At 46.1% G+C, this 27,000-nt stretch overlaps 1 protein-coding gene and 1 pseudogene across 1 annotated transcript in view; one reads left to right on the top strand and one right to left on the bottom strand.

Moving 5' to 3' along the window:
* The window catches only part of CACNA1C (calcium voltage-gated channel subunit alpha1 C), a 649,850-nt gene that overhangs the window by 613,950 nt on the left and 8,900 nt on the right, over positions 1-27,000 (top strand). The window contains exons 41-48 of the mRNA XM_073887000.1: positions 11,516-11,617; positions 14,428-14,555; positions 14,928-15,062; positions 16,548-16,900; positions 20,547-20,672; positions 23,908-24,014; positions 24,312-24,415; positions 26,347-26,682. Of these exons, the coding sequence (XP_073743101.1) occupies positions 11,516-11,617; positions 14,428-14,555; positions 14,928-15,062; positions 16,548-16,900; positions 20,547-20,672; positions 23,908-24,014; positions 24,312-24,415; positions 26,347-26,682 (1,391 nt within the window). The remainder of the gene's footprint in view (positions 1-11,515; positions 11,618-14,427; positions 14,556-14,927; positions 15,063-16,547; positions 16,901-20,546; positions 20,673-23,907; positions 24,015-24,311; positions 24,416-26,346; positions 26,683-27,000) is intronic.
* The window catches only part of LOC112808622 (thymocyte nuclear protein 1 pseudogene), a 34,201-nt pseudogene continuing 28,368 nt past the window's right edge, over positions 21,168-27,000 (bottom strand).

The raw sequence follows: 27,000 nt of genomic DNA, 5'->3' as shown, positions 1-27,000 counted from the left end.
TTATGCCTTTAACTTGGGAGCAGCCAGTTATATAAACCAATTAATAACAAAATTAAAGAAATACATTGATAATAATACAATAATAGTAGGGTACTTTAACACCTCACTCACAGCAATGGACAGATCATCTAAGCAGAAGATCAACAAAGAAACAAGGGTTTTGAATGACACACTGGAACAGATGGACTTCACAGATAAATACAGAGCATTCCATCCTGAAGCAACAGAAAACACATTCTTCTCGAGTGCACATGGAACATTCTCCAGAAGAGATCACATACTGGTTCACAAATCAGGTCTCAACTGGTACAAAAAGATTGAGACTATACCATGCATATTTTCAGACCACAATACTTTAAAACTTGAACTCAATCACAAGAAAAAAAATAGAAGGAACACAAATACATGGAGGCTAAAGAGCATCCTACTAAAGAATGAATGGGTCAACCAGAAAATTAAAGAAGAATTCTTAAAAATAGATGGCAGCGAATGAGAGTTCAGGACCTTTAGGATGCAGCAAAGGTGGTCCTAAGACGGAAGTATATAGCAATTCAGGCCTTTCTTGAGAAACAAGAAAAGTCTCAAATACACAAACTAACCTTACATCTAAAGGAGCTGGAAAAAGAACAGCAAATAAAGCCTACAGCCAGCAGGAAAAGAAAAATAATAAAGATTAGAGCAGAAATCAATGATATAGAAATTTAAAAAAAAACAGTAGAATAGATCAATGAAACTAGAAGCTGATTCTTTAAAGTTAATAAGATCGATAAACCCTTAGCCAGAGTTATCAAAAAAGAAAAAAGGACCCAAATAAATAAAATCATGAATAAAAGAGGAGAGATCACAACCAACACTGAAGAAATACAAACAATTATAAGAGAATATTATGAGCAATTATATGCCAACAAATTAGGCAATCTGGGGACGCCTGGGTGGCTCAGTCAGTTAAGCGTCTGCCTTCGGCTCAGGTCATGATCCCAGGGTCCTGGGATCGAGCACCGCATCAGGCTCCTTGCTTAACAGGGAGCCTGCTTCTCCCTCTCCCTCTGCCTGCTGCTCCCTCTCCTTGTGCTCTCTCTGTCAAATAAATAAAATCTAAAAAAAATTAGGCAATCTGGAAGAAATGGATGCATTCTTAGAAACATATAAATTACCAAAACTGAAACAGGAAGAAATAGAAAACCTGAACAGGCCCATAACCAGCAAAGAAATTGAATCTGTAATCCAGGGCCAGATGGCCTCCCAGCGGAATTCTAACAAACATTTAAAGAAGAATTAATGCCTATTCTTCTGAAGCTGGTTAAAAAAAAAAATAGAAATGGAAAGAAAACTCATTCTATGAGGCCAACATTACCTTGATCCCAAAACCAGGCAAAGACCCCACCAAAAGGGAGAATTACAGACCAATATCCCTGATGAACATGAATACAAAACTTCTCACCAAGATACTAGCTAATAGGATCCAACAGTACATCAAAAGGATTAATCACCACGACCAAGAGAGATTTATTCCTGGGCTGCACAGGTGGTTCAACATTCACAAACCAATCAATGTGATACACCACATTAATAAAAGAACAAGAACCATGTGATCCTCTTGATGCAGAAAAAAGCATTTGACAAAACACAGCATCCTTTCTTGATAAAAAAAAACTCTCTGCAATTTAGGGATAGAGAGAACATACCTCAATAACATAAAAGCCATATACAAAAAACCCACAGCAAATATCATCCTCAATGGGAAAAAACTTAGAGCTTTCCTCCTAAGATCAGGAACACGACAGGGATATCCACTCTCACCACTGCTGTTCAACATGGTACTGGAAGTCCTAGCCTCAGCAATCAGACAACAAAAAGAAATAAAAAGCATCCAAATCAGCAAAAGAAGTCAAACTTTCACTCTTCACAGATGACATGACATTCTATGTAGAAAACCCAAAGACTCTACCCAAAAATTGCTAGAACTGATACAGGAATTCAGCAAAGTGGGAGGATATAAAATCAATGCACAGAATTCAGTTGCGTTTCCACACACTAACAATGAAACAGAAGAAAGAGAAATCAAGGAATTGATCCCATTTACAATTGCACCAAAAACCGTAAGATGCCTAGGAATAAACCTAACCAAAGAGATAAAGGATCTGTACTCTGAAGCCTATACATCACTTATGAAAGAAATTGAGGAATACACAAACAAATGAAAAAAAATCCCATGTTCATGGGTTAGAAGAATAAATATTGTTAAAATGTCTATGCTACCCAAAGCAATCTACACATTCAATGCAATCCCTATCAAAATACCATCAGCATTTTTCATAGAGCTGGAACAAACAATCCGAAAATGTGTATGGAACCAGAAAAGACCCTGAATAGCCAAAGGAATGTTGAAAAAGAAAACCAAAGCTGGAGACATCACAATTCCAGACTTCAAGCTGTATTACAAAGCTGTAATCATCAAGATAGTATGGTACTGGCACAAAAACAGACACACAGATCCATGGAACAGAAGAGAGAAACCAGAAGTGGACCCTCAACTCTATTGACAAAGCAGGAAGGAATATCCAGTGGAAAAAAGACAATCTCTTCAACAAATAGTGTTGGGAAAATTGAACAACCACATGCAAAAGAATGAAACTGGATCACTTTCTTACACCATACACAAAAATAAACTCAAAATGAATGAAGATCTAAATGTGAGACAGGAATCCATCAAAACCTAGAGGAGAACACAGGCAGCAACCTCTTTAACCTTGGCTGCAGCAACTTCTTGCTACACACATCTCCAAAGGCAAGAGAAAAAAAAGCAAAAATGAGCTATTGGGACTTCATCAAGACAAAAAGCTTTTGCACAGCAAAGGAAACAGTCAACAAAACTAAAAGGCAGCCTACAGAATGGGAGAAGATATTTGCAAATGAGATGTCAGATAAAGGGCTAATATCCAAAATCTATAAAGAACTTATCAAATTCTACACCCAAAAAATTAAAAATCCAGTCAAGAAATGGGCAGAAGACATGAAGAGGCATTTCTCCAAAGAAGACATACAAATGGCCAACAGACACATGAAAAAATGCTCAACATCACTCATCATCAGAGAAATAAAAATCAAAACCACAATGAGATACCACCTCACATCAGTCAGAATGGCTAAAATGAACAACTCAGGAAATGACAGATGTTGGCAAGGATGTAGAGAAAGGGGACCCCTCTTACACTGTTGGTGGGAATGCAAACTGGTGCAGCCACTCTGGAAAACAGTATGGAGGTTCCTCAAAAAGTTAAAATACAACTACCCTATGACCAAGCAATTGCACTACTAGGTATTTATCCAAAGGATACAAACATAGTGATTCAAAGGGGCACCTGCACCCCAATGTTTATAGCAGCAATGTCCACAATAGCCAAACTATGGAAAGAGCCCAGAAGTCCATCAAGAGATAAATAGATAAAGATGTGGTATATATATACAATGGAATATTACTCAGCCATCAAAAAGAATGAAATCTTGCCATTTGCAACTATGTGGATGGAACTAGAGGGTATTATGCTAAGCAAAATAAGTCAGCCAGAGAAAGACAAATACCATATGATTTCACTCATATGTGGAATTTAAGGGAAAGGAAGGAACATAGGGGAAAGGAAGGAAAAATAAGATAAAAACAGAGAAGGAGACAAACCATAACAGACTCTTAACTATAGGAAACAAACTGAGGGTTGCTGGAGGGGAGGAGGTTGGAGGGTTGGATAACTGGGTGATGGGCATTAAGGAAGGCACTTGAAGTAATCAGTACTGGATGTTGTATGCAACTGATGAATCACTAAATTCTACCTCTGAAACTAATAATACAGTATATGTTAATAAAAAAAAAGAATAGTTTTAAGGACTTCTAGAACAACATCAGGTGTACAAACATTCACATTACAGGGGTTCCGGAAGGAGTGGGGAAGCTTATTTGAAGTTATTTGAACTTATTTGAAGAAATAACGGCCGAAAATTTCCCTAACCTAGGGGAAAAAACAGACATCCAGGTCCAGGAAGCACAAAAAGCCCTAAACAAGATGAACCCAAAAAGACCCACACCAAGGAATTTTATAATTAAATTGTCAAAAGTTAAAGACAAGGGGAGAATTTTTAAAGCAGCAAGAGAAAAACAACTTGTTATGTACAGAGGAACCCCCATAAGACTATCAGCATATTTTTCAAGATAAATTTTTCATGGCAGAAGTTAAGTGCAATAATATATTCAAAGTGCTGAAAGAAAAAACTGCCAATCAAGAATACTCCACCTGGCAAGGTTATCATTCAGAATTGAAGGAGAGATAGTTTCCTAGACAAGCAAAAATTAAAGGAATTCATCACCACTAAACCAACCTTACCAGAAATGTTAAAGAGCATTCTTTAAGCAAAAAATAAGAACCTATAACTGGAAATAAGAAAATATACTCACTGGTAAAGGAAAATATATAGGAAGAGTGTTAAATCGGCCACTAAAAAAAATAGTATGAAGATTAAAAGACAAAAATAGTAATTTAATTGTAACTACAGTAAGTAGTTAAGGAATACACAAATTAAAAATGTCAGGGGTGCCTGGGTGGCTCAGTTGGTTAAGTGTCTGACTTTGATTTTGGCTCAGGTTATTATCTCAGGGTCATGACATCAAGTCCCACATCGGGATCCACACTCAGCAAGGAATCTGCTTGAGATTCTCTCTCTCCCTCTCCCTTCTCTCACTCACTCACTCTCTCTCTCTCAAATAAATAAATAAATAAATCTTTTTAAAAAAATTATAAGATATCAAATAGGATGTTTGAAACATAAAATGTTGGGGGAAGGGAGTAAAAATGTAGTGCTTTTAGAATGTGTTCAAGCCAAAATGACTATTAGCTTAAAATAGACTGCTATATATATAGATCAATATATATGAACCTCATGGTAACCACAAACCAAAACTTATAATAGATAAAAAATAAAGAGAAAGGGACTCAAACAAAACTAAAGAAAACCATCAAACACAAATGAAGACACCAAAAGAAGAAAAATGAAACAGAGAGAATTGCAATAACAACCAGAAAACAAGGGACAATAAGTACATACCTATTAATAATTACATTAAATATAAATGGACTAAATGCTCCAATCAAAAGACATAGAGTGGGGATGCCTGGGTGGCTCAATCTTTAAGTATCTGCCTTCAGCTCAGGTCATGATCTCAGGGTCATGGGATCGAGTCCCACATTGGGCTCCCTGCTCAGCAGGAAGCCTGCTTCTCCCTCTCCCACTCCCCCTGCTTGTGTTCCTGCTCTCACTATCTCTGTCAAATAAATAAATAAAATCTTTAAAAAAAAAAAAAAGACATAGGGTGGCTGAATAGATTTTTTAAAAAGAACCATTTACATACTGCCTATAAGAGACTCATTTCAGATCTAAAGCCACACAGAGACTGAAAGTGAAGAGATGGGAAAAAGATGTCCCATGGAAATGGAAACAAAAAGGAAGCTGGTGAAGTAATACTAACATCAGACAAAATAGAATTTAAAACAAAGACTATAACAAAAGACAAAGAAGAGCATTACATAATGATAAAGTGTTCAGTCCAAGAAGAGGATATAACATTTGTCAATATTTAGGCACCCAACATAGGAACATTTAAAAATATAAAGAAAATATTAATAGGCATAAAGGGAGAAATTGACAGTAAAACAATAATAGTAGGGAACTTTAATATTCCCCTTAACCAATGGATAAATCATCCAGAGAGTCAATAAGGAAATACTGGCCTTAAATGACACATAAGGCCAGAAGGACTTAATAGATATATATGGAACATTTCATCCAAAATAGCAGAATACACATTCTATTCAAGTGCATATGGAATGTTTTCCAGGATAGTTAGGCCACAAAACAAGTCTTAATAAATTCAAGAAGATTGATATCATATCAAGCATCTTTTCCAAACACAATCTGGTGAAACTGGAAATTAATTACAAGAAGAAAACTGGAAAAAAGACAAACACGTGGAGAATGAACAATATGTTACTAAACAACCAGTGGGTCAGCAAAGAAATCAAGAGGAAATTTTTAAAAATACCTTGAGGGGCGCCTGGGTGGCTCAGTCATTAAGGGTCTGTCTTCAGCTCAGGTCATGATCCCAGGGTCCTGGGATCAAGCCCCGCATCAGGCTCCCTGCTCTGCGGGGAACCTGCGTCTCCCTCTCCCACTCCCCCTGCTTGTGTTTCTGCTCTCGCTATGTCTCTCTGTCAAATAAATAAATACAAATCTTTAAAAAAAAAATACCTTGAGGGCGCCTGGGTGGCTCAGATGGTTAAGCGTCTGCCTTCAGCTCAGGTCACGATCCCAGGGTCCTAGGATCGAGTCCCGCATCAGGCTCCCTGCTCCTTGGCAGCCTGCTTCTCCCTCTACCTCTCTCTCTCTTTCTCTGTCTCTCATGAATAAATAAATAAAATCTTTAAAAAAAAAAAATACCTTGAGACAAATGAAATTGGAGACACAACTTTCCAAAATCTGTGGGATACAACAAAAGTTCTAAGAAGAAAGTTCATAATGATACAGGCCTACCTCAAGAAACAAGAAAAATCCCAAATAAACCATCTGACTTTATACCCAAAGGAACTAGAAAAAGAGGAACAAAGCCCAACATTAGTAGAGGGAAGGAAATAATAAAGACCAGAGTGGAAATAAATGAAATAGAGATTGTGAAAAAAAAGAAAAGATAATAAAAGTAAGAGTTGGTTCTTTTTTTTTAGATTTTATTTATTTATTTGTCAGAAAGAGAGCACAAGCAGGGGGATCGGCAGGCAGAGGGAGAAGCAGGCTCCCCGCTGAGCAGGGAGCCTGATGCAGGACTCGATCCCAGGATCCTGGGATCATGACCTGAGCCAAAGGCAGTCGCTTAACTGACTGAGCCACCCAGGCATCCCAAGAGCTGGTTCTTTGAAAAGATCAATAAAATCAATAGCCAAACTCAAGAGAAAAAGAGAGAGGACTCAAATAAATAAAATCAGAAATGAAGGAAAAGTTACAACTGACACCACAGAAATATAAAGGTTAAGAGATTACTACAATTATACACCAACAAATTGGAAAAACTTAGAAGAAATGGATAAATTCCTAGAAATACATAATCTTCCAAGACTGAATCACACACACAAAAACAAAAAATCTGAATAGACCAATTACAAGTAATAAAATTGAAACAGTAATTTTTAAACTCCCAAAAACAAAAGTCCAGGACCAGATGGCTTCATGGGTCAATTCTACCAAACATTTAAAGAAGAGTTAGTACCTATTCTCAAATTATTCCAAAAGATTGAAGAGGAAGTCTTCCAAACCTACTTTACGAGGCCAGCATTACCCTGATACCAAAACCAGACAAAGATACCACAAGAAAGAAAATTACGGGCCAATATATCTGATAATATAGATGTAAAAATCCTAACAAAATATTAGCAAACAAAATTCAACAATATATTAAAAGGATCATACACCACAATCAAGTGAGATTTATTCCAGAGATGCAAATATGGTTCCAAATTAATCAATGTGATACCTCACATTAACAAAAAAAAGGATAAAAATCATATGATCATCTTAATAGGTGCAGAAAAAGCATTTGACAAAATTCAACATTCATTTAAGATAAGAAAAAAAACTCTCAACAAAGTAGGTATAGAAGGAATGTATCTCAACATAATAAAGGCATATATGACAAGCCCCAGCTAACATCATACTCAACAGTGAAAAGCTTTCAGCTTTTCCTGTAAGATCAGGAATAAGACGAGTTATGTCTACTCTCACCATTTTAATTCAACATAGTATTTGAAGTCCTAGCCACAGCAATTAGGCAAGAAAAAGAAATAAAAGGCATACAAATTGGACAGGAAAAAGTAAAATTGTAACTATTTGCAGATGACATGATACTATATAGAGAAAACCCTAAAGACTCCACCAGAATCTGTTAGAATTAATAAATGAATTCAGCAAAGTCACCGGATACAAAATTAACATACAGAGATCAGTGTTTCTATACACCAATAACTATCAGAAAAAGAAAGTAAGAAAACAATTTCAGGGGTGCTTGGGTGGCTCAGTCGGTTAAGCATCTGCCCTTGGCTCAGGTATGATCTCAGGGTCCTGGGATCAAGCCCTGAATCAGGCTCCCTGCTCGGCAGGGAGTCTGCTTCTCCCTCTCCCTCTGTGCTCTCCCTCCCTCTCAAATAAATAAGTAAGTAAGTAAATAAATAAATAAATAACACAATTTCATTTATAGTTGCATCAAAAATAATGAAATACTTATGAATAATTTTAACCAAGGATGTGAAAGACCTGTACTGTGAATACTGTTTAAGACATTGTTAAAAGAGGGGCACCTGGGTGGCTCAGTCAGTTGAGCATCTGCCTTCAGCTCAGGTCATCATCTCAGCATCCTGGGATCAAGCCCCATTCGGGCTCCCTGCTCAGCAAGAAGTCTGCTTCTCCCTCTCCCTCTGCCTCTCCCCCTGCTTGTGTGCTCTCTATCTCTCAAATAAATAAATAAAATCTTTACTAAAAAAAAAGACATTGATGAAAGAAATTGAAGACATGAATAAATGGAAAGATATTTTGTGCTAATAGATTGGAAGAATTAATATTATTAAAATGTCCATACTACCCAATCTACAGATTCAGTGTAATCCCTATCAAAATACCAATGGCACTTTTAACAGAATTAGAACAAAGTATCTCAAAATGTGTATGGAACCACAAAAAAAATCCAAATGGCCAGAACAATCTTAAAAAAGAAGAACAAAGCTGGACGTATCATGCTCCATGATTTCAAACTATACTACAAAGCTGTATTAATCAAAACAGTATGGTACTGGTATGAACACAGACATATAGATCAATGGAATAGAATAGAGAGCCCAGGAAAAAACCCACACACATATGGTCAATTAACCTATGACAAAAGAGGCAAGAATATACAATGAGGAAGTCTCTTCAATAAATGGTGTTGGGTACATTGGACAGCTACCTGCAAAAGAATAAAACCAGACCACTATCTTATACCATATACGAAAACACATAAAAATTAAATGGACTGAAGACGAATGTAAGACCTGAAACCATAAAATTCCTAGGAGAAAACATAGGCAATAAGTTCTTTGACATCAGTCTTAGCAATATTTTTAGACCAGTCTCCTCAGGCAAGGACAAAAAACTAAAATAAACAAGTGAGATTATATCAAACTAAAGTTTCCCACAGTGAAGGAAGCCAACATAATGAAAAGGCAACCTGCTGAACGGGAGAAGTATCGGTGGGGTTTGTTCCTCCCGGAGGCTTAAGGGAAAAACTGTCCCATGCCTCTCTGGAGGGGGCAGGCTGTGCTTGGCGTTCCTTGGCCATAGCAGTATCATTCCAGTCTCCGCCTCCATCCTCACATGGCCTTCTTCCCTGTGTGTCTCTGCGTCTTCTCCAGTAGTATTGGATGTAGGGCCCACTCTAATAAAGTATAACTTCATCTTAACTAATAACATCTGCAAAGACCCTATCTCCAATGAAGGCTACATGCTAAGGATGTATGAGGACATGAATTTGGTGGGGACACTACTCAAACCACTACAGAAGATAAGCATATTTGAGCATTATTTTAATTAGGACTGTCATTGAATATGTCGGAAACCACTAACTACCTTAACCAGAAAGGGAATTTAACCATGCAGGATTGCCTCCATAACTGGAATGCCCAGGATCGTCCTCCGGCTCCAGGTATTGTTTGGATCCGACAGGGGACTCAGGAGTCCGTCACTCTCCCTCCATTACCACCTCTGCTTACCTCTGTTGGAGCCTCTCTGGTGTGGCCACAGGGCAGATTTCACCTCAGACAGTCTAACAGCAGAGCTCTCAACCATACTGCTTCCCCTGTGTCACAGCAGTAAACACCCCTGTATTGGTTTCCTATGGCTGTGGAACCAATTACCACAAATTCTTCGGTTTGAACAACACCTAGTTGTTAGCCCACAGTTCTGTAGGTCAGGGGACAGCCATAGAGTACCTGAGTTCTCTGGTAAGTGTCTTACAAAGCCAAAATCAGGACACTGATCAGGATGTGTCCTCTTCCAGAGGCTCCCAGCTCATTTGGGTTTTTGGAGGAATGCACGTCTTGCCATTGTACGGCTGGCTCTCAGCTGGGGACCACTGAGCCCCAGGGGCTGCGTCTCTCCATTCAATTCACAGCTTTCTCCCAGGCCACAGCAGTCCTCTCGCATTCCTCTGCTCCCAACTGGGGACAGCGCCCTACTTTTATCTTTTGACCTCCTTCATGTAGTACTTTTTTATTTGTTTTGTTTCTATTTTGTATTGAGGTATAATTGACATATAACACTATATTAGTTTCAGATGTACAAATAATGATCCATATTTGTATATATTAAGAAATGATCACCAGAGTAAATCTGATTAATGTCCATCACCATATAGAGTTACAATTTTTTGTGTGATGAGAACTTTTAAGACTTACTCTTAGCAACTATCAAACGTGCAGTATGGTTTTATTAGCCATAGTCACCACGCTGTACATTGCATCTCATGATTTATTTATTTTCTAACTGTAGGTTTGCACCTGAGAACTCGCTACTTTTGAAGAGTTCCTATGATTAGGTCAGGTCCACCTAGATAATCTCCCTATCCTAAGGAGATAGGAGCCACATGATCTAATCTAATCATGGGGGTAAAATCCATCACAGTCCAGGGACCCTGGACCCACCAGGGACCAGGCAAGGTGTGTATATATCAGTGGTGGTGGGACATAGCTCAGGGGGTCTTACACTACTGCCCACCACACCATGTCTTACAGCTGCTATACCACCAGTGTCCCAGAGGCTGCACGGGATCGGCAGCAAATTAAGCCTGTTTTACCAGTGGAGAAAGTAGACCCAGAGAATCTCCAAAACAGAACCCAATGTGTTTTGAGTCCAGCTTCTACACTGAGGTTTTGCCACCTCTTCCCCACAGGACATGCAGCAAAGAGCTTTGACACCGAGGTCCCCCTGCGTATGGATGCTTTGTGTGGGGAAAACCTCGATCACCCATAGAGCCCCGTGAGAAGTGTTGTGCACCAGAGCAGCTCCTCCTGCTCTCTGGCAGATGGCAGATGAGCTCACTTGGGCCAGGCTGTCTGGTCCGCTCCAAGGGCCACTCACGAGGAAGCAGCGTGTGGGGACGAAGGATCGCCACTGGCTGGCCTGAGCAGCAGGCAGGGAGGAAGGGAGAAGGAATGGCACTGGACAAGGAACAGAGGGAGGGAGAGGTAGGACCATGGAGAGCAATACAAAGAAAAAGAAGATGGAGGTGACATTCAGTCGAATGGAGAGAAAGAAAGTGAAGCTGATGGACCAGGGCTTTCTGTGGGGCAGCGGCTTCCCACTCTGCTCAGGGGGACCCACCCCATGGGTCCCTCTGGGGTGGGCCCCCAAGGGGCTGATGATCGTTTTCAGCCTTGCATCTCCCTCCCCTCAGGAAACCTAGAACAAGCCAACGAGGAGCTGCGGGCCATAATCAAGAAGATCTGGAAGCGGACCAGCATGAAGCTGCTGGACCAAGTGGTGCCCCCAGCGGGTGGTGAGTGCTCCCGCGATCTCCACACCCTTGGCTCTTGCCTGGTTCCTGAGTCCACAAGGCTCGTGGGAGGACTGCTTCTCCCCCCTCCCCGGCCCTTCCTGTGAGGCTCCAAGGCCCTATTGGTTGGAAGGGACAAGGGCGCCATGCCTTCACAAATTCAGATACAGAATGTCAGGTTGGAAATCTGGTCTAATCATACATTTCATAGACTAGGCAAGGCCCCTTGATGCTCAGAGGTTTGGCAGAACTTCCAAGGAAACTCTGCAAAGTATAGGTTTCCCCATAAACTACTAGGCTGGTTGCTCTGGAAATAAAAGGGACCTGGAAAAAGAATCCCCTGGGATCCGCTCTTGGTTGAAATTCTTTTTGTTTTATATAGGGCAGTGTTTCTCTACTCTCTCAAACCCAGTGCCCCTTTTCATAACGAATAGTTTATAATGCCCCTATTACTATCCTGAATGAAAATTATAACCTTCCTACAGAAATAATTTCCAAAATATTAATATAACACCTTTACTTGGGGCACCTGAGTGGCTCAGTCGGTTAAGTGACTGCCTTTAGCTCAGGTCATGACCCTGAGGTCCTGGGATCGAGCCCCGCATCAGGTTCCCAGCTCAACAAGGAGCCTGCTTTCTCCCTCTTCCTTTGCCCACCCTCCTGTTCGTGCTCTCTCTCTCTCTCAAGTAAATAAATAAAATCTTTAAAAACATATATATATAACACCTTAATATAAAATACATTAAAGTCAAATGTTATTCAATATATACACGCTTGGGCACTATGGGTTATGGCACTATGCCAGAAGCTACAGTTAACTGATAAAATACTTGCATGCATCCACTTATGATGAGTAAGTTTGTGTTTAAAGGAACTAAGACAATATTGACTATTGTTGACATTTTGTATTTGTCATTTGAAGTAAGGGATAACTAAGTATATTAAATAATATAATATACACACATATGTATACATATGTACATGCACATACATAGAACAAATGCAGACTGATATAAGCGGGTCAGATGCAGCAGGTGACTCAGATACCACAAGGAACATTGCCATCAGGGATACAATTTTCCAAAATGTAAAGCCCTCTTGGTCAAGTGGAAACAAAGCAAAGTCCATCAATTTACCTAGCAGTTATATTCCTGGGAAATTCTGGATATATTAAAACCAGGCAAAAAAATTATTTTCTGTTCATATGTAAAATGAAGTTAGGTTCTTAGCTCAGGTAAGGACATCAGGCAGAGTGTAAATCTATTATTTGTTGTGCAAAACACGCCTGTGTTTTAAGGGACACATCTGGAACCACCTAATGCCTGTAGCACACTGTGACAACCAAAAAAATCCCACAATTCCCAAAACACTCCTTAATGTTGACACCGGCCCTGTTGAGAACCACTTCCCAAAGGGAATCAGGACTGGAGCTCAGTGAAAAGTCACCTAGACAGGCCAAGCACCACGTGACATTTTGCATACCTTATTTAATCCTTATAACATTGCTGTGACGTTTGCTCAAGAAACTGAAGTTCTTAGAAGCTATGTAGCTGACCCAATGCTCTAGTGTGAGTACCTGGCAGATTGAGAATTCAAACCCAGGCCTGGAGGAAACCAGAACTCCAAGCTCTCTCTGCCCTGCAGCTCTTCCTCACTGACTACCCTAGACAGGGGACTCGGGTTTTCTCTCCCACATGGGAATGAGGTGTTTGCCATGTGGAAGGTCACTACTGCTGTGGATGTGGATATTCCTAAGAGACAACTAAGAGTAGGAAAACCATCTCAGGTTGACTATGTCTAACCTACCAACTGTCTCCTGGGCCCATTTCCTTGAGAAGCAGAAGATGGAGCCAAGAGGCTACTCACAGGGCATGCAATGTTCTCCTTGGAGACTCTTTGGCTTCTCCACCACCTGGTTCATTCCCAACACAGAGGCTGACTATGTCATGTGTAACTTGGGGGTCTAGCCCAGCAGGGACCCAGCGAAGCCACATGGTAAGAAAAGCCAATCTGTCTGGTTTGAAAGCAAAACCCAAACTTAGAGAAGAAAGGTGCTCCTTCCACCAGACTCCATCTTTAACCAGAACTGTTTGCACTCAGGGGACTAGTCAATTTATGATGGTCACCTCAAGTTTTGGAATCAAATAAAAAATTAGTTAGCAATGTCAGTTAATTTTTTTTTACTTTTTTAAAAGTTGCTTTTACACTTTTTTGTTGGTTTTAAAGCAAGGTGGGAAATAATTTTGATAATAGGCTACTTCTACTGTTAAAAAAAAAAGGGGGGGTGCTAAGAATATGTTTGCTTATTTGCAGAAAGCATTTGCAGAAAGACTCTCCGGAAAAATACTCAAGAAACTAATTTTAGAGGGACGCCTGGGTGACTCAGTCATTAAGCGTCTGCCTTCAGCTCAGGTCACGATCCCAGGGTCCTGGGATCCTAGCCCCACATCGGGCTCCCTGCTCGGCGGGAAGGCTGCTTCTCCCTCTCCCACTCCCCCTGCGTGTGTTCCTGCTCTCGCTAACTCTCTCTCTCTCTCTCTGTCAAATAAATAAATAAAATCTTTTTTTAAAAAAGAAACTAATTTTAGAAAGGTTATCTATTGAAAGGTGGTAACTCGGCGGATGGGGGGGTAGGAGAGAGACTTTTCACTGTACACCTTGTAATATATTTTTGCCTTTCTGAACCATGTGAATGGACTACCTCTTTAAAAAAAGTTTAAAAAACTTCAGAAAGCTTGGATGCTGAAAAAAAGTGAATGAAGCCCAACTGAATTCCCCCCTTTACCTCCCTTCTGTCCTTTCTTCTGTCTCAGATGACGAGGTCACGGTTGGCAAGTTTTATGCTACTTTCCTGATCCAGGAGTACTTCCGGAAATTCAAGAAGCGCAAAGAGCAGGGCCTGGTGGGCAAACCCTCCCAGAGGAACGCCCTATCCTTGCAGGTAAGAGGCAAGGAGGGGGTCCACACCCTAAGGAAGGGCCTGATCACCTTCTTCCGACCTCTGGCCAAGGGTCAGAGGCCAGGTCCCTCCAGAACTTTCAGGGAGCTCCAAGCCTTTCCAAAGGTGTGTGTGTGTGAAGGGGTGACACACTGCCTCCCACACACCCTGCTTCCCCAGTCCTGCCTTCTTCATGGCCCCTCCTAATGTGCCTTTATCCTTCCTGGGTGGAGAAATGGATTCTTCCAGTCTGGGGCAGACAAGGGAGGTCTCGAAGCACATCCCTGGTTAGCACACACAGATAAACCCTCAGCAGCTCACCTGCCTAATGGGGAGGCAGCGGGTCAGGCAGCTGGGTGTCCCTCTGGGTTTCAGGCTGGCTTGCGCACACTGCATGACATCGGGCCTGAGATCCGACGGGCAATCTCTGGAGATCTGACGGCCGAGGAGGAGCTGGACAAGGCCATGAAGGAGGCTGTGTCTGCTGCCTCCGAAGACGACATCTTCAGGGTAGGTAGATGCCACAGGAGCACTCTCTTACCTTTATAAAGCTCAGCTGGAAGCAAGAGGGTGGGCTGGCATTCTGCCAAGGAAATCCAGGGTGAATGCCCTGAGCTCTCTGGCAGATTCCAAGCTCTTCCCACTCAGCTACTTCCTATCCCTTGGCCTTCTCCGAGTCTGACTCCAACTCAAGCCTGGGCTCCCAGGACATGGCAGCTCCCAGAGTGTCACTGGCTCTCGGAGAAAGAGGGGAGGAGCCATTTTCTTAAGGGACATGTTTCCTAGGAGAACCTTCTGCATTAGAAGCTGCAAAGCCGTGGGGCCACTTTTGGCCGCATCTAACCTGCAGACCGATTTTGTTTGCCAGCATTCAGAAATCTGGCACATTCAAATAAAAACCTAGACCTCTGACTTCTCTCTAAAATATCAGAGAATCTGGCTTGTGTTCCCACGTGGCAGCAGAGGAGCGGAGCCCAGGGACAATTGTCCTCTTGAGAGAAAGCACGTGTTCTCCCCGTCACAAAAGTCCCCTCCAGCCTTCCTTCCCTCTCCTTTCCTGGATATGGAGGCTGAGCTTCCGTTTTTTGGTGGAAACCAAACCTGACTTGCTCTCTCCATTCATGGTGGTCCCTGCCGAACCCCGAAGGTATTTGGCTAAAATACCTCCAAAGCGAGGGAGAAGCCACCGAGCAGCATCGCGCTGGGGCCCTGCGAGCCCCCACGCAGGGGTCCTGGGCTGTGGAGACACCGGGAGGGAGGACAGCCTGCCCGGCCTGTTGCTGCCCTGTCATCACCATCCTCATCCTCATCACTGTGAAATATCCATCACCGAATGGCCTCAGGGACACAGCACCATGCTCTCACTGCCCCAGCGAGACCCCACAGACCACCTTGCAGATAGCTACTTGCCCACTCGCCCCAGGACAAGGAAAGAATGTTGGGGGAAAACACTGAGTCCTGATCTGAAATCTGTAAGAATTGCCCAGGGGAGAGAAGGCCAGAATATAATTAAAGGAGTCAATGCGTCATCCTTATTTTCAAAACTGTTTGGCCAACATAGTTCCTGGCTCAGTGAGCCAGTTGGATCTCCGTTTTAAAAACTCTCATTAGAATCTCCTGGCCCCTTTCCCCACCCCTCAGCCCTCTCAGTGCCTCACAGCCGCCAAGGCGAGCGAGCAACTGGCTGCAACGAAGGATTGCCATCCTACACTGGTTCTTGAGTCCTCAGGGGGTTCGGTAGAAAGTCCCAGGGCAGCAGCCTTCGTGCTTGGCCGGTCCTGTCCCTCACCGGCCCCCCAGCGGTTTCAGAGGGGACCGTCTGCGTCCCTCCCCTCCAGCTGCCAGGCCACGCGGGCCAAGAGCTCCCCGTCCGCCCCATGCTGCCCGGCGTGGCTGTGCTCTCTGGAAGGCAGACAGCCTTCCGTGCCTTGGCCGAGAAGGAGAGGTAGCTGAGAGGGCTTTCTCCTCCTCCCACCCCTCCTGTCTCGCCCACAGAGGGCCGGCGGCCTGTTCGGCAACCACGTTGGCTGCTACCAAAGCGACGGCCGGAGCGCCTTCCCCCAGACCTTCACCACCCAGCGCCCACTGCACATCAACAAGGCGGCTAACAGCCAAGGCGACACCGGGTCGCCGTCCCACGAGAAACTGGTGGACTCCACTTTCACCCCCAGCAGCTACTCGTCCACTGGCTCCAACGCCAACATCAACAATGCCAACAACACTGCCCTGGGCCGCTTCCCCCGCCCCACTGGCTACCCCAGCTCGGTCAGCACCGTGGAGGGCCATGGGCCCCCCTTGTCTCCTGCCGTCCGGGTACAGGAGGCAGCCTGGAAGCTCAGCTCCAAGAGGTAAGCAGGAGGGTGGGGCATCCAGGGCCTGTGCACAGGGGCCCCACACACTCCAGCCCAGACTGGATGGGGGGTAGAGTTTGGCCCCCAGGGCTACCACGCACCCCTCAAGCTGGGATGGAGGCTGCTGCCCCAGATCCCACCAAGAGATAGGCCTCCCTATATTGCCCTTGATTAAATGTGGCAGCCGCCCTTGGGCGAAGGCATCATGGTCCTGATGGCCGTCAAGTGTCCTGTGATGCTCACTGTGGGACAGAGCCTCCTGTGCTCTCTCATGCTACCCAAGCTGAGGAGCCCAGGCCCCCGCCCCCCAGGATGCTGGCATCCTGGCTATACAACAGACTCTGTTCCCCCGGCCTCTCCCAAGTCTGCACAAACCTGGCCTTTGGCCTAGTTGGGATGGGAATGGAGCTACCTACCACCTCTTCTTTACACCCTTCGCAACCCTCTTGGGAGGGGAATTTTGGTGGCAAGAGGCCCTTCACCGTAGCGCTTGCCCATTCTGCCCCAGTGTAGGATCATTCCTGGTAGTTTGATCTCCCACCACCTGATGCATGCTTTTCTCCCCACCCTCTGCTCCCTGGTGCTCCAGGATGCATTGCTATGATATAATGGGATGGTAGGTGCCTACTGCCGTGCTCTAGGCCTCTGGAAGCACAGCCTGGGCCTAAAGGGTCTCCTCCCTGTTTCTGTCAACAGCTCTGGGTTCCCAAGGCTGGGTGGGAGAGGACATGCCTCCCTGTATCTTGCCACCTCTCTCTTAGTGGACAGCACCCCCACCAGAGCAGGCCGGGCAGATCCCCAGCATGCCATGTTCTTGGGCAGATCTCTCTTGTTCACGAGCTTAGAAAATAATTGTGATGTGTGAGTGTCTTTTTGGACAAGTGTCCTGAAGCTGCTTTCATCTAAGGAGCCAGCATACCTGCCCCCTGGTTTTCACTTCCCTTCTTAACACCCACTTTCAAGTGGCCCCATGGACACCTACATGGCCTGGGCATTTAATGGTGTCTGATGACAGCCAAGTCAGATTGGCCATCAGTCTACTTTACTGTCTGGAAGAATGGCTGGTGAAACCACCTGAAAGCAATGTTGTGTGAGTCCTTCTACTCAAGAGATGTATGTTGAGGCCTTCCATGCTCAGGGCAGTGTGCTCAGCCCTGGATTTTTTATGCTGATCTGAAAGGTTAACTTTGCACAGGGGAGTATCAGAGTTCAAGTGGCTGGCCCGTGCCTGTCTTGGGGGCCCCTCCCTTTTCTACAAACCTCCTACGAACTTCAGGGACTCAGTTCTGGTGCCATTTTCTCCCTTGCTCCCCTTACCAAAATCTCTTCTTTAGGAAGGCTCATTGTGTCCATCATTAGCATCTCAGTCTGAACTAATACCTCCTTCAGAGAGTATTTTCCTATTAAACTGTGGTCTGTATTAAATGAAGGGGGAGTGGTTTTTAAGAGAGGAGGTAGGGAGAGACATCGGGGGATTTTCTTCTTCTCCCCACAGATCCCTCTATCCATGAACTACGGTACACGCAAGAGCCTAGCACAATGCCCAGCACATAGTAAATGCTCACTAAATACTGGCTCCCTCCCTCCCTGCACAGTGAGAAAAACAACACTCAAGGCAGTAAGCTTCAGCTTGGTGAGGAGGGACAAGTTAAGCCAAGTTGTAGCTCTGGGGTCTCAGCCTTCGTGTTGCAGCTCAAGGCTAAGTTCAGTGGCCCAACACTGGCCTTGCTTTTACTGGGGACAGGCCAGCATGTCTTGTACACAGCGGCCCCTGAGAAGTGGTGTTGCCTGCCTGTTGCCATTCTCCACCTCCCGCTCATCCCATGATGCCTCCCCAAAACTCCTTTCACCTCTCCTCTTCCCACCCCATCAAAAGCCTTCAACATTTCATCTGCCCTTACTGTGGGATGGGCAGCCACCTGGTAGGGCCTGCTCCAGAGAACCGGGTAGGTACCCGAGGAGGGTAGCTTCCTGAGTTGCCACAGCTCAGAGGCCCCGGGTCAAACCTAGGGCACTGATCCAGCACTCGGCCCTGAGAGGATTAACTGGGATCTTTCCCTCATGCCTTCATGGGTTTGGGAGTAAAGTGAGCCCCAGCATTCAGGATCTATAGGAAGAAAGACTGAAGGAGGTACTGAGAGGCACAGACAGGAAAAGGGAGAACACCTGGGCCAAAGGGTGAGCAGAATCATCCAGGGCACACCCTGGTGCAGGAGGGTCTCGAGCTCAGCAGGGACTCAGGCTCACTGCGCAGGAGAACAAACTCATCGACGTGAGGCTTCTAGTCTTTGCCGTCACTCTAAGCCGCTAATATCAAACCCAAAGGCATGGCAAAATGTGACCCCAGGAACTTCCCAGCTCTGCCCAACCAGCACCAAAGGCCTGGCTGTCTCTAGCAGAGGGAGAGGACAGCCCTCTCAGGACCCACCCCAGCCCGTATAGAGCACCCCAGGCCCCTGTTTTAAAAGCTGGACCTTTCCACCTTTCAAAACCCCATCTCATCTGTTAATTCATTTGTTACTCATGACAAGTCTCTGAGTCAAGCAGGGCATACGCTACTCCGATTTTATTGATGGGGATACGGAAGCATGGGGGGTGGGCCAGTGACTCATGCCAGAAGGCAGTTGAATTGGGGTCCGAACTCAGATCTCCTTGGGTCCTAATCCGGAGATGCTTATTCCGTATGGAGTCCTCATCCTGATCTTACTGTTTCTGTGGCTCTGCTGCTTCGTCAGCAGCTGTGGGAGGAAGAGGCCACAGCAGTTGTGTGAGTGTGTGGGCATGTGTGTGCACGTGTTCGCTGTGTGAGTGCGGGGCACGTGTGTGTGTGTTCACTCTGTGTGTGGGCGTGTGTGTTCACTGTGTGAGTGTGTGGGCACGTGTGTGCGTGTTCGCTGTGTGAGTGTGTGGGCATGTGTATGTGCGTGTTCACTGTGTGGACACGTGTGTGTGTGTGTTTGCTATGTGGGTGCATGTGTGTGCGTGTGTGAGTGTGTGGGTGTGTTTGCAGTGTGGGTGTCTGCGCGTGTGTGTGCGTATGTTTGCTGTGTGGGTGTGTGGGCGGGTGTGTGGGTGTGTGTTCACGAGTGTGGGCGCGTGTTCGCTATGTGGGCGCGTGTGTGCATGTGTTCGCTGTGTGTGTGGGCAGGTGTGTGGGTGCATGTGTGCGCATGTTCGCTGTATGTGTGTGCGTGTGTTCACTGTGTGGGTGTGTGGGCGTGCGTGTGCATGTGTTCGCTGTGTGGGTGTGTGGGCACATGTTCACTGTGGGTGTGTGGGCGAGTGTGTGCGCGTGTTCACTGTGGGCGTGTGTGTGCGTGTGTTTGCTGTGTGTGTGKGKGGGCGCATGTTCGCTGTGTGGGTGTGTGGGCAGCTGTGTGGGTGTGTGCGTGTGTTCGCTGTGTGGGTGTGTGGGTGAGGGTTTCACTGTGTGTGTGTGTGCATGTTCGCTGTGTGGACATCTGTGTGCGCGTGTTCGCTGTATGGGTGTGTGGGCTCGTGTGTGTGCGTGTTCACTGTGTGGGCGGGTGTGTGCACGAGTTCGCTGTGTGGCTGTGTGGGCGCGTGTGTGTGACGCTTCACCTGTGAGGGAACGGTGGGGGTAGCAGTTTCTGACTTCACTTCTCCCTCTTGGACCCTTCAGGTGCCACTCCCGGGAGAGCCAGATAGCCATGGTGTGTCAGGAGGTCTCTCAGGACGAGCCCTATGACGTGCGGATGAGCGAAGACACGGAGTACTGCAGCGAGCCCAGCCTGATCTCCACAGAGATGTGAGTGCGGCTGCCTCGGCCCGGGCCAGCCCATATGTAGGACAGGGTCTGGGGGTGAAGGGCAGCTCCCTGGAATCCCTCCTCTGGGCAGGACTTGGGGAAGGGGGGGGTCGCATGTCAGAAGAATGCCTGCAAAGCATCTGTCACCTCATGCGGGAGATGGATGTATGCCCCCGCCCACACGACACATACGCACACGTACACACATACACACCACTGTCCCTGGTTAGCTTGGCCTTTCCTCGTGATGCGGTGGTTTCAGGAAGACTTCAAAACATTGTCTCATAAACTTTTTTTACTGAAACCAACTGTCATAAATATATATATTTTTTAAAGATTTTATTTATTTGAGAAAGAGAATGAGATAGCATGAGAGGGGGGAGGGTCAGAGGGAGAAGCAGACTCCCCGCCGAGCAGGGAGCCCGATGCGGGACTCGATCCTGGGACTCCAGGATCAATACCTGAGCCGAAGGCAGTCGCCTAACCAACTGAGCCACCCAGGCGCCCCATAAATATATTTTATAGTGAGACTCCGTACACACACACTGGCAAATAAATGTTCATGAAACTACTTATAATAAAGCCACCCAGCAGAGGGCACTGTTGGCAAACAGTGGCCGAGGTTTTTGTCAGTGTTGGAATTTTTTAAGAGGAGGTTTTTTAATAAAACTACAAGTCTAGACCCATTAGAAGGTTGTGACATTTACTTAATTATGATCACCACTTTCTTTTACATTAATGTTTTATTGAAAAAGGTACATGAAAACTACCTATGTACACAGCCCCAGATGAACAAAACAAGCCTCCTCACACCTTCTTTCGTCTTACAAAAGCTTGACTTCTCTGGAGTCTTGTCTTGCCCATTCCAGCCACAGTGTCCCAGTTAACTTGGTTCCTTTTACTGCAGCCTCAAAATAAAATCAAACTCCTCTTGGGTCAGGGGCTGAATGGAGAGTATCTGGCGAGTGGAGAGAGCCCTATTTTTTAAAGGGCCTCCAGTGGCTTTGTGAGCTTGGAGATGGGTTTTGAGCTCAGGCACCAGGGTCATGAAACACTTCATCTGAACAAACTGTACATTGACCTTGGACCATTTGGGGTTGTCTTCTTTGCTGGATGGGTCATAATGGGGATTATTTTTCTCAAACTGTGTGTGGTCTGGGGACACCTCCCTCACAAGCTTCACAAGTCCTGCGATGCCTGGTTCTTCACAGTTGCTCTGGTAGAAGGCTTCTTTCTCCCACTTCAGGGCCCCAAGGAAGTTCTGGGGCTGGGAATTGTGAAGGCCATCCCAGCATGCTCTCTGCTTGGGCTGTGCTTTACAATCCCCAGGGCTGAACTTCACCTCTACACCTTTGTCTAGTTGGCTTTCTGGTTCTGACGTCATCAGCCGGTAACTGTTTAGATTCTTCCCACCGTTTTTAGAGGCTGAAGCTTTCCGAGGGCTGGAGTTATCCCCTTGAGCTGATGCCCCCGCTGGTTTCTTAGTCTTGGTACGTCTTCTTACAAGCCCCTTATTGTCCGGCCCAGCAGGCTCAGCAGCCCCAGCCAGCCCCTTCCACGGGCTAAGCATGATTTCCCTGTAGGGGCTGAAGAGCAGAGGATTCTCTAATCAACCGAGACACATGAGCGGCAATTCTGTATCTGCCCCCAGAAAACACCCTTCAGGTGCCAGAAGGCCAGGCCATGAGCAGCACTTTAAAAGAAAGAACAGCATAATACAGAATAGCATAGGTTAGAATAAGACAATAGATAATAGTGTATCCAATGTCACAGAGGTATTATTTAGTGAAATATTTGTTTAATTGCCAATACATATATCCGTGTACTGAGTCTCATAAAATGTATTTATGACTGTGGGTTGCATTCAAAAAGTTTAAGGTGCATTGTTTTAGAAGCTTTTCTAAAAGCACTTTATAATAAGGAAGGACCAGCTCTTTTGATTTTTAGAGACTGCAAGTTTTTACATGGCCACATACCCTAGAAATCAGGAAAAGCATATGCTTCAATCCGTTTTGGCTCTGGTGCTTGGTGCATCCAGGCACTCTGCTAGATCATGAATAAACCGGCCTCGGCACTCAAGGATATTTTACAAACCAGTTAAGATCTTAGAAGAGGGAGATAACATGGAGATTTTCACTCACAGAGTAGCACAAGCAACGAAGGGGACAGACATTCAGAGGAGGTTGAGGTCAAGGTGACCATAACAGGCTCCTGGCACAAGATCAAATAGAAGCTGGGTCTTCAAGAGTGGGTACAGTTTGGATTAGAAGAAAATATAATAGGGAAAGCTTACCACGTTGAAAATAAGAGGAAAGGTTTGGAGGTTTTTTGGTCAGAAATTTTCCTGCACATGTACCAAGGATCAAAACCAGTATGCTAGGAGCAGGGACGGCCACACATTCTCTGCCCTCAAAGCATGTGGAGTTACACCAGGGACAGAGTCAGTGGTCTCATCTGTAAAGTGAAGGGGTTAGAAAGCACCTGTCTTCTTCCCCTGGGGACTGTGAAATCAACTTAGTGGATTGCAACTGACATTGTTTAGTGAAATAGAAAAGACTGAAGTAGAATAGAAACCACCAGAGGGCAATGCATGCAAAAAAGGTAAATATGGTTCAAGAAGTTGAGTTCGATTAGGTGTGTATATAAATGGGACAATGTACAGTCTATTTCTCATTGTGAGTCCCATCCAAAAGGTCTAGCAGCCAGGCCCCTTACAGCTCTGCTATTCACTGACTGGCGGACTGGAGATTTGTCTGTAGGCAGCTGCTTATGTGGCTTGATGATGAAGGGTGGGCAGGCCAGGGAGAAATTAGGGAGAGGGGGAGAAGTTTGGGCTGAACTCAGGAGTGGTCAGGGTAAATAGCATCCACATATGTAAACAGAGGAGCCTAGGCTGTTCCTGGAAAGAATCTTGCGGACCAAACATTTTTTGCCATCTTTCTCACCAACTTTGACTCAAGAGTGCCTCTACTGCCGAAAATCAGAAATGCGAGGCTTCTGAGCCGACAGGCTGTGGGTGAGGAGCTGGCAACATCTGTGATGTGGGAGAGCCAGGCCTAGCCTGGCTGGTGGGGGCGAGTTCCTGTTGCCTGCTCCCCGAATCTTTACGAAAGCACAAAGCAGGGGTTCCCTTCACTAGGGAAAAAAAGCAAACTGCCTTCAGGGGGTGGCAGCTCTCCGTATGGGGTGGCACTTCCCAGCTCGCAGAATAAGCACCAGGAGTTCTCTGTTCCAGGCTCTCCTATCAGGACGATGAAAATCGGCAATTAACACCACCTGAGGGGGACAAGAGAGGCATCCAGCAATCTCCAAAGAGGGGTTTCCTCCGCTCTGCCTCACTAGGTAAATACTCACCTCTCTCTTTCTTCAGACGTGGCCGGTCAGGCACTCGAGTGACTGGCTCAGACAGCCCCATGCAGGGGCTGGGCAGATTTCCAGAGCAATGAGACGGGATTCCAAAGCCAGGGCTTGCGGGGGTGGGATTTGGCCATATGCTACGTCTTATGAGAGGCGAACGGTAGGGAAGTATTGACTCCGGGGCCACTCACGCGGCTCCTTGCACCCCCCCCATGGTCTGAGGCTCGCAGACCTCAGTCCCTTTTCCCTGCGCTGATCACAGTTCTTTGGCTGGCTTTGCAGGTCGAAGGGCCTCCTTCCACCTGGAATGTCTGAAGCGACAGAAGAATCAAGGGGGAGACGTCTCTCAGAAGACAGTCCTGCCCTTGCATCTGGTTCATCATCAGGTAGCCGAGGCTTTAGGAGGCATCACTGGCCAGCACCCCGCAGGCTACACAACCCCCGTGATTATGGCAAATCCCAAGACCCCACTCAGTCCTCCTGTCTTGGACCACTGATAGCCCTAGCCCCTGGCCCTAACAGCCCCACATGAGGGGGCTCATCCATGCAAGTGAGAACCTTAACAAGGTCTGTCGTTTCCCCGGGGGGTGGAGAGACACCTAGGAAATACTGGTGAGCAGGAGCTCCTCACATGGTTCAGAAGGATCAGCAGCTCCAGGATTCTGCCTGACCTTCCTACAATGGCACTGATGTTCCCTCCACAGACAACGGCTTACACCACAGATCACTCGGGCAGACGTAATCATACCTAGAGCTGCAAGATACCTGGAGATCTAGTTGCACACAAGCCCATCCCCCGAAATATAGAAATGATTAAAGAATCTGCCAGCAACATGATCAAGAGTAGAGACTGATGTCCAAGGACAACAGGTTCAGAAGATTCGATAATTGAAATATCTCTTGGCATGGCTGACTCCAGCTGAGCCAGTGAAATCCAAGACATCAGTATCCAACATGTTCTCAGTATCTTAGAACTAATGGAAGCCTCAAAGAATCAAAGGCCAGTCCCTTACCTCTAGGCAAATTAGGGCCCAAATTTCCCAAACTTTTTTCCTCTCTAAGTATATACTCCCTCACCACAAGCCTATGCGTTAAATGGGTTTTTTTAATACCCAAGGGCACTCATCTGCCAATCAAAGCTTATAATGTGCATAAGATGGCCAGTGCGGCTCAGCCAAGTTGATATTATTTCAGCTCACAGTACTCACCGTTTTGCTTAGCCTGTGTGGCATTGCCAGCATACAGATGATTTCCAGGGGGCTTTCTGGAGTATTGAGCAGAGCCTTACACTTCCCTCAGATCTCCAGGGAACCAGGGACCCCAGGCTGGGGACCGTCCAGAGCTGTGGGCAGAAGAGACTAGCAGGCTGGTTGGGGGCGGGCAGACACTGTGTGTGCTATTTTTAAAGATTTCTAGAAGTCCATTTCACCCATGTATTCTTATCATGCTACGGGAAAGAACCTCTTCTTTATTTACACTTGCCCCTCCATGCCTTTCCACTGCCGCCCAACCCAGGCTGCAGCTTTCCCTTCCCTCTGCCTCTCTGCTGGGCTCTCCCACTGCGCAATGCCACTCTCCATGGACACCAGCTCAGAGCGGGTCGTTGTGGTACTTGACATGAGGGTCAGGCCCCAGCCGCAGGATTCTCAAGCATAGTGGGGGCCAGAAGACACAACATGTAAAAAGTTTAATCACAATACAGTGCAAGATTTGAACAACAGTAAAAAAAAATTTTTTTTTAATTTAAAAAAACAAAAAACAAAAAAAAGATTTGAACAACAGTTCAGAGATGACCTGAGCTAAGGATCAGCTGGACATGATTCATGGCCTGATTAACTGTAAAAATTAAAACTAAATACTGGTTCTGTCTAGATCTTTGTGGTGCACAGTATACTTCTTCACAGGCTTTATTTCACTTGGATCTCATGTCAACCCCACAAGATAGGGAAATAGAGGGCATTAGTGTCCTGGTTTTACAGATGATGAGGGCAGCATTCTTTCTAAACTACTGATGAGAAAACCAAAAGCCAGAGGATTCTCAGCTGCCCGACGATAGGGCCGGTGATAAGAAGGGGACGCTCTTGATTCCACTCCGTCACAGCTTTCTGAACTTAGAGGAGAAAGCGAGTCCTTCAGACTGGCACGATCACAAAATCTATCTTAGGGTGGCAGAAGCTAACCCAGGGTCTCGATGAGGTCGGAGCCAGTGGGCTGACGGGCGTGGGCCCCAGGTGGGTGGGACTAGCTGAGAGCGGGAGCTGCTGAGGAAGCAGAGGCCCGCCTCTCCCAGTAACTCGAGCTCCTTGTGTGTCCACAGGCATTGGCAGTGGCGGGCCTGAGCCCCCTCCTGCAGAGAAGCCATTCCCCCAGCACGTTCCCCAGGCCGTGCGCCACCCCCCCAGCCACACCGGGCAGCCGAGGCTGGCCCCCACAGCCGATCCCCACCCTGCGGCTGGAGGGGGCCGAGTCCAGCGAGAAACTCAACAGCAGCTTCCCATCCATCCACTGCGGCTCCTGGTCCGGGGAGCCCACGCCTTGCGCTGGGGGCAGCAGCGCCATCCGGAGAGCCCGGCCGGTGTCCCTCACTGTGCCCAGCCAGGCTGGGGCCCGGGGCAGGCAGTTCCACGGCAGTGCCAGCAGCTTGGTGGAAGCGGTAAAGTGACCCTGGGCCACACGGCACGCTGGGGAGGGAAAAGCCAAGGGCAGCCCAGGGACTTCGCATGAGGAACTGAGACAGGAGTCCCTGGTCCTTTCCCAAGTAGAGTGGATGTCAAGTCTCTTGGCCAGAAAGACCCGCACTCCCGGGGAGGAGGGCATGGTGTGCAGAGAACTGTGATCACACAAGACGCTAGAGGCTTCTGCTTGGGCAGGGCCTGCCGCAGAGGGAGAAAGGACTGAGTAGCATATCCCTGCCACAGGCCAGAGAACGCCCCCCAGGGCCCGGGGCTCCGCGGTACAGCCAGAGGGGAGC

Source organism: Callorhinus ursinus, unplaced genomic scaffold (assembly GCF_003265705.2).
Source record: "Callorhinus ursinus isolate GAN/ISIS: 27379988/994484 unplaced genomic scaffold, GSC_fseal_2.0 scaffold74, whole genome shotgun sequence".
NCBI lineage: Eukaryota > Metazoa > Chordata > Mammalia > Carnivora > Otariidae > Callorhinus > Callorhinus ursinus.
This window is presented reverse-complemented; position numbering and strand designations above follow the sequence as displayed.